This window comes from Hydra vulgaris, chromosome 03 (assembly GCF_038396675.1).
Source record: "Hydra vulgaris chromosome 03, alternate assembly HydraT2T_AEP".
NCBI classification, from domain to species: domain Eukaryota; kingdom Metazoa; phylum Cnidaria; class Hydrozoa; order Anthoathecata; family Hydridae; genus Hydra; species Hydra vulgaris.
This window is the reverse complement of record NC_088922.1, coordinates 63,933,949-63,941,890: the sequence shown is the minus strand read 5'-3', so window position 1 is coordinate 63,941,890 and position 7,942 is coordinate 63,933,949. Positions and strand designations below refer to the sequence as shown.

Sequence of the window (7,942 nt, the reverse complement as noted above, 5' to 3'; positions counted from 1 at the left end):
AAGCGAGTAAAATATACATTTTAATTATGGAATTTTAGGATTAAAAAAAACTATTTTTATTTTACTTCGGCAGATGGCGCCGAACTAAAATTAAAATCATGGACATCTGCCGCCCGGGAAAAATTGCCCCTTCCCCCTCTCCTTCCTGTCGGCGACCCGAACTCTAGTTGAACGATTAATAAAGAGAATTGCTCCTATTTCAAATATTAAACCATAAAAAATTTTTATTTTATAGTCATTTTCGTAGTTAAAAAAGTTTATATACAGATCGCCAAAAATGAAACTTTTTTTCTTTTTCTTTAATGCTTATTTTGATAACATTTTGTTCAAAAAACAATTTTGCTCAGATTCTCGCTCACACCGTCGGGTGGTTGATAACAGTAGCTTAGTAATACATTTTATCATTATCATTTAGGAGTTTGAGAACTATAGTTCTTGGTAGTTTGTCTTTAACTCTTCTTATTCGATGGGTTCGCTCAGCCACCATATCATTGGCAATTCCAACCTGGATTTTAAAGATATTTTTAACTGCCCTTCCACGTTTCAGACGGTAGTTCTGCTATACCATTTCGTCTGGTTTTTTCAGTTAATACATTTGGTGATTATTAAATATTTTTCATAAAAATTTTTACTATTTAATACTTTTTTAAAAATGCCGTAATTATGTTTTATTTAAAGTAAACTTTTAACAAAAAGTGAAACAGCTGTTTCCCTTTTTGTTAAAAGTTTACGTCCTTCCCTTTAATTTCGCTTTCAATTCGTCCAATATTGAGAAGTCCCTTGTCTTTCACATCATCTGTAATAAGCACTATGCTTCCGACACCATGGCAATTTCACATTGCTTTTCTTTTTCCTTGCTTGTTGTCGTTCTTCCATCGCGTTCCAACACTTGATTGTTGAACTGGTCACTTTGGTAACAAAGTGGTCTGTTGTTCATAGAGCACTCCGCATCCAACAACACTTCCTCTAATTCATTAAAACTTAGCATTCCTTTCCCGATTGTTTTTGATAAACTCTTCTTCATTATTCCGATTAATCTTTCAAATAAACCTCCCCACCAAGGCGATCTTGATAGATTATACCTCCATTTTATGGCTTGAGTACCAAGATAGTTTGCGAGATTTTCGTCCTTACTAAGTGTAAGTAACCACTTTTTTGTTGCTACAAACGTTTTTGCAATATCACTGATCATCATCTGAGGTGGTCATTTCCTTGCAACAAACTCTTTTAAAACCTTCTGAAATTCTCCGGTCGATAGATCATGACAAAGTTTAAGGTAGACGGCTCTTGTACTCGTGCATGTAAACAGTGCAACATAACATTTTCCTACCAACTTTTCAAGCGCTTTATATTTTAGAGGACTGGCAAAATCGACACTGGTAACCGTAAACGGTTCAACATCTTCAGTTCTAAAATGTGGTAACATTGCTCTTGTTGGTGGTAACAGCGGTTTCACTCTGTATCTCTTACACAAATTACATCCACGAATGACCTTTTTTACAGCAACTCTCAAATTTGGTATCCAAAATCTTTCTCTTATGCTACCCATGGTATCTCCTACTCCTCCATGTAGCGCTTTCTTGTGATGATGCTCGATAATTCGTAGAGTTAGTTGGAATCCTTTTGTTACAAATATGGGATTATATCCGGAGATTCTTCTGTGACAGCTAACTTTCATCCTTCTTAAATTCCACATCGGATTTTAGTACAACAACTTCTTGAAGTAGCTTGATATTCGTCAATTCTGCTTCAATCATCTCTTCAGTTTTTATCGGTCCAACTATTTTTTCTTTATTACGACAATTGTAAATAAACCGTTTTATAAAAGATGATATCCTTAAAATCTTCCAATACTTATGTTTACTCCACAGTTCTTCGAGTATAGAATGCCCTTTTATTTCTTCTGTTACCATACCGACATTCTCTTTTACACCAATACTTTCACAGGATGCGTACGGCGTTTTGACTATTTCCGGTTGGGTTGGCCAATTTTCTTTATGTTTCAACCATATCGGACCATTGAACCACAAGCTTGAGAGCTTCTCCGGACTCACTCCTCTTGTTCCAACATCACTAGGGTTTTTTTGTCGGGACGTAGAGCCATTTTACATCTCCATTCAATAAGATCTGTTAAACTCGGTTTCTAACAAACTGTGACCAACTGCCCCTTTCTTTTAACCAATAAAGTAGAGTAGTACTGTCAACCCAATTATATACTTCAATAATGCTATACTTGATTAACGTCTTCCTAACATGATTCATCAACTTGCTCAAGGTATGTGCTGCTACCAGTTTCAGTCTTGGAATAATAAAATTCTTTGGTGCAATTCGTGCTTTTGCTACAAGTAGGTTGCTTGTTTTCGAATTTTGATGGCTTATTGCGGCGTAGATGCATGCACATATTGCCAATTTACTTGCATCTGAGAATCCGTGGAGCTCTACTTCAATAATTCTTCCGGCCACAACGCTCCGCGGAATTGAAAAAGTTCTTTTGTTGCTTATTGCCCTGATCCAGTTTTGCCATTCTTCCGAAAGTTCGTTCGGAATTTGTTGATCTCATCCGAGTTTTAATAAGCAAAGTTGACTGTATAATATTTTTCCAGTGATTAAAACTGGTGCACTAAATCCCAATAAGTAAAAACACTATTAATAGTGGATAGCATTTTCCTTTTTGTTATTACTTCCTTATTTCCATTATTGATGCAAGCAGCAAAGTCAATTGATAGTTGTTCTTTTTCCTTGTTCCAAGGAATCACAAGTATTTTTGTTGATTTGGCCTCAACGTCGCTTTCCAATTTGTTTATGTTGCTATGCCATTTATGCAGCTGGAATCCAGCTTCTGTTAAGATTTGCGATAATTCATTTTTTGAACCTGATAAGTTCTTTTTCCGTTTCTCCACCTGCTTGCAGATTATCGACGTAAGTATCTTCTTCCAAGGCAAGCACTGTTTTTGGAAAAGTATCCTTGTATTTTGATATATGTTTTTTATTGGTAGCGCCGAGAATGTAAGTGCTTGAACTGGAACCAAAAATCATCCTTGTAAACCGTAATTCCGTTAATTCCATTTTCTTTAAGTCCTTATACCAAACCAATTGTTGTGCGTCCCTATCCATTTCGAAAATCCGTATTTGTAGAAATGCTTTCTTTATGTCAGCTAAAACGCACAGTTTATTCATCCAATTTCGTATGAGAATGTCAAATATTAGAGGTTGCAGTAATGGTCCCACTTCCAGACAATCGTTTAATAAAGGTGATTGAGCATCTTTTCGAGCTGCACAATCATAAACAACTCGCATTTTTGTTGACTCAGCATTTTTTTTTATTACAGCTTGATGAGGAAGGTTTTTCCGGTACCATTTCCAATATTCCCTTGTTGATCTGCTCCTTCATTATGTCATTATACTGCTCTACTCATTATACTTGATTTACTGTTTGTGTCGGATAATCCAAGTACTTCTAAACCACACATTTGCTCGAACTCTTCATGACCCGTATTCAATAATAAACTTTTTTTAATACCAGAACTTAATTGTGTTCGTCTCTCACAAAGAGTCCATCCCAACATAGTTAATTCAGCTCCAGGATCTTTATCCGGATTTTTTCCCAGAACTACCGGTTCCGTAGTTTTTATTCGCTGAAAATCAGCAGCACCGAGTATCACGTGAACAGGTTGCAATTCGGCACTTCCTTCGTCATCGCTAAATTTCAGTCTCCTTATTTTTGCAAATTGCTTCTTTAAATCCTTGATTATCGGGTTAGGTAAGAAGGTTAATACGTGCTTTTCTGCATTGGTACATTCGATCTTGACGCAAAATTCCGGTATAGTTATTGATTCTAGCGTGACGTTATATAGTTCCACACGCATGTCCACCGTTCCATATAGCTGTTCAATGCTTTTATGTTCCTTTCGTATAGGTTTCAACTTCAGTTTTGTTAACAAGTTCGTACATATATAAAAACTTCCAGCCTCTGTATCCAACATTATCCTCGCTTTTTCCCCGTTTACTTTTGCAATCACTGTCGGATGACTAGCTGAACTAGCATTAAACACTGTTCCCATGGTTTCTGTTTTGTTTTCCAATTTACTATCCATTGTTGCATTCCCATTTTGACAAATGGACGTGTGATGTTTTTTATTACACTTCCTGCATCCTCTTGATTGACAATTTGCTGCTGAGTGTCCATAACCAATACAGTTGTAACATAACCTTTTGCTCGTTAAAATCGCCTAGCGTCTTGCAACGTTTAGCACTTTTGTGAAATCGTCGCTTTTGTGATTTTGTAACCCACAGTAGATACATCTATGTTTACCTACACTTGTGATAATTGCTTTATCATAATGACCGCCATTGTATTGTTTGAATGCAGTTTTATCGAATTTTATTTGTTCATTGCTTGGGTTAAAAGTTGAGTTTAATGGATTTCTTTCTGTGTATTTTTGCAACTTTTTGACAAGTTGCTCTAGTCCCCATTCTTCCCATCCGTCATCGTTTTGTGTTAGTATTTCACAAACTGGTCCAAGTTTATCCATTAATGAATACACAAACGATTGAGCAGTTTGTAGTTTGTTCATCGTTTTCAATGTTTGTACTGCTCTTGCAAGTTTATTATAGAAGTTGTGAACATCTTTGATTTTGTACGCGTTGTGTATAGCCGTTATTCCTTCAAGGTCTTTAATCAACGCTTTGTGAACCCAAATATCTTTTCCATAAGTGTCTTGTAATATACGTTTTGCTTCATTGTACCCATCCAATGAATGTGGTAAATCAAGTATGTCCTCTCTGGGTTTTCCTTCAACGAGTTCCAGTAAGTAGTTGAATTTGCTAATGTTTGAATTGTCGATTTCTACCGTGAATTGATTCCAAAATCGTAACCAGTCTTTATAGTCGCCATTAAATTTTGTAATTGTATACTTTTGAAGCTTGACTAATTGCTGAGTAGCTTCGTTTCCGTTTCCAATAGATTTACGAAATGTTTCTTTCATTTTTAGTTTCCTCAGGTACCATTCTTCTTCGCTTTGAAGTTTTCGCAATGACGCTTGTTCCGCTTCTTTTTGAATTGTTAACTGCTGTTCCATAATTTGTTTTTCATATTCAAATTTTTTGACATATTCGTTTTTATTTATTGTGCCCAATTTGTCCACCATTTGGTTTTTAATTTCAACTGCTGCTTCTACTTCCATTATTGGTTTTGAAAGCCATTTTTCTATCGAATCGACGTTTTCGCCGTCTTCAAGCACTTTTCTGGTCAGCTCATCCTTCGCCATTTCGAATCTTGCTAACAGGCTTGTTATTTTGTCTAATGCCAAAATTATGCTTGATTTGTCGCCATTTATCGTGTTGCGTTCTATGACTTTAATGTTCATTTTTAACATGTTGATTTCTCTCTGGTAATTTTGTTCTTGGTTCATTTTTGCGTATTCGTAAATTTCGTTTGTCCTGGCAGGGTTGCCACCATTTAGAGTGGGGAATTCGTAAAGGTTTCCCAGAGACACTAATGAATCACAAGTTTTTTAAAACTTATATTATTGTATTATTATCTGACTGCGAATATATTATTTACAAATATCATCCATATCATCATTAACTTTAAATACATGTAATTACGTTGGAATAATTTTCTAATACTTTCACGAATACTGCATTATTACAAATACATTAATTTTAATATTAAAATACAACCACTAATTGTCTTCTTGCATCTTGGAAGTCGTCATTCACGACACATTTATCAACAACCAACAGAAATGCATTCATCAAAAAGTTTATCTGCTCATCCAAAATGTCAAAATCATATCTTATTTTTACATGCAATAACTGCCTGCAATACTACATCAGTATTTTTCAGATGAGGTAAAACAACGGTATTTAAGTTATTTAAAAAAAATGGTTTAATTGATTGTGCCAAAGTATTTCAAAAAATCAACTCTAATCCACAAGACATCACAAACGGGATTCGTTTTCTTTTTGCTCTATATGGAGCTCCAAAAAAATTGTTTGTATAGACAAGTCCCCAGTGGGCACAATGACGTTGAAATAACGTTGAAACAACGTCGCAAACCGACGAAATGCAATGTTGAAACAACGTTGAAATTTGGTGGAATTGGAAACAAAATCCGACGTTGAAAACCACGATGTTGAAACAACGTCGATGAAAACGTTGTTTCAACGTTGTTATAACGTCTTATCGACTACATATCATCCATATTTCAACTTCGATAAAATGAAAATTAAAAGTTCAACGTTGAAATTACGTTGTTTTAGCGTCTTATCGACAATATATCAACCATATATGGTTGATATATTGTCGATAAGACGTTAAAACAACGTTCAAACAACCTAATTTCAACGTTAAATTTTGGTCATTTGATAAAAATTATACACCCTATCGGATATAAATTATATCCAATAGGCTGCAGCCATGTTAAATTGTCATCGTTAACATGTTAAATTGTCTCGACTTGGGTTGCGATAAAATAAGACAATAAAAAAGCAATATTTTGCGCTAAAAGTAGTGTATTTCATGTTCAAACAATTATTTTAAGGGAGTTTATATAAGAAATAGATAGAATGTTAACATTTTATATATACATTTTATATTAACATATTCGAATCGTCATTTACGCACCGACCGCCACCGTTGGATCTGTCGGGTGCATATTTCAACAAACTCATGATATCTGTTCTGACTTCAGCAACCGTAGCAGTTGCTTTACTAAGCATGACGCTCTCTATAAAAAAAGGTATTGCCTAAGTAATTTGCAACAAGTACAGCAAGAACTTGAAACTAAAGTAGCACCAAATCATCAAATTGTGTTTTTCAATAACAGATAACATTACTCATGACTTACCAACAACAACCTTACAAATGTTTGTGCCTTCAAATTTCTCTTTACCCTTGCCGCCAGCCATGTTGAACTTTGATTGTAAACCATTGGTCATCGACCTACAACAAAAATTTATTATTTTTATAAATACATTAAACTTTGATACAATATCAGGTTAGGTAGCCCAATGGCACCGCGTATACCGCGGAATTCCGAATGGTTTTAAAATATCGAAAATTCGATGATTTTTTTTTTTTGTAGAAATAGGTCAATTTCAATAAAAATTATACATATATATAAGAGATCATCCAGGTCAAATTTGAAAAATCCGAAAAATTGTTTGCGGAAAGAGTCCGGAATATTCCCCCCCCTCCCCTTATTTTCCCTCTTAATTTGCTTTCATCTGAGTTGCTTTTACTTTTAGTTTTAAATTTCATCCTGTAAGATAGAGTCTGAATTATATTCAGAATCTACTATTGCAGTAGCACAATTGCTGCTGCTCACAATTGCTGCTGCTAGAGACATCTTCATTTAATGAAGCTAAGCAATCAATATCAATGTCACTACTAAGAAGTTCATTAACCAAAACATTATTCCGTCTCCATCGCTTTAACCGGGTAGCCATTTCCCTAAACAACAGAAGGCACTTTTATAGTATGTATATTAGGGTATATCATACTTGAGCCAAAAATTAAGTTTTCAGAATTTTGACTAGCACGCTTGGATTCCTATGTATATGGTTACGGGGAATTCAAATATAATAATATTTTTGCAAAATATTGATGTCTAGCTACTGGGAAACTGGTTTTAAAATTAGTTTTTTTTTAAAAAAAAATTTTTTAACTAAAGCTTAGTTTTTAAATGTTTTTAGTCAATTAATAATAAAAATTAAAATAATATCAGGTAAAAAATAAACCATGTGTAATAAAACACAAAATTATCATTTAGCTTCCAGGATTCTTGAGCCAGAATGCACGGCTAGGGCTTTCGCCCCCTCCCTTCTATCAATATTTGATAGTTTTATTATGATTTTAAGATCAAGATATATTACAATTAGTATATATATATATATTTATTCACTCACTGGTAGGGGGTAGAGTAGGTAGAGTAGGAGC

The 7,942-nt window shown here is 34.6% G+C and overlaps 2 protein-coding genes across 2 annotated transcripts; both read right to left on the bottom strand.

The window, feature by feature from the left end:
• Positions 1-1,204: 1,204 nt before the first annotated feature.
• LOC136078832 (uncharacterized) lies at positions 1,205-1,678 on the bottom strand. The gene has a single exon (XM_065794647.1). It carries the CDS (start codon positions 1,676-1,678, stop codon positions 1,205-1,207), a length of 474 nt encoding a protein of 157 aa, XP_065650719.1.
• Positions 1,679-2,859: 1,181 nt separating this feature from the next.
• LOC136078831 (uncharacterized) lies at positions 2,860-3,297 on the bottom strand. Its single transcript, XM_065794646.1, has one exon. The coding sequence runs from the start codon at positions 3,295-3,297 to the stop codon at positions 2,860-2,862; it is 438 nt and encodes a 145-aa protein (XP_065650718.1).
• Between the last annotated feature and the right edge of the window lie 4,645 nt (positions 3,298-7,942).

Bases quoted from the DNA above. Each gene is read 5' to 3' on its own strand.
- LOC136078832 (XM_065794647.1), bottom strand. From the start codon at position 1,678: ATGAAAGTTAGCTGTCACAGAAGAATCTCCGGATATAATCCCATATTT.
- LOC136078831 (XM_065794646.1), bottom strand. From the start codon at position 3,297: ATGCGAGTTGTTTATGATTGTGCAGCTCGAAAAGATGCTCAATCACCT.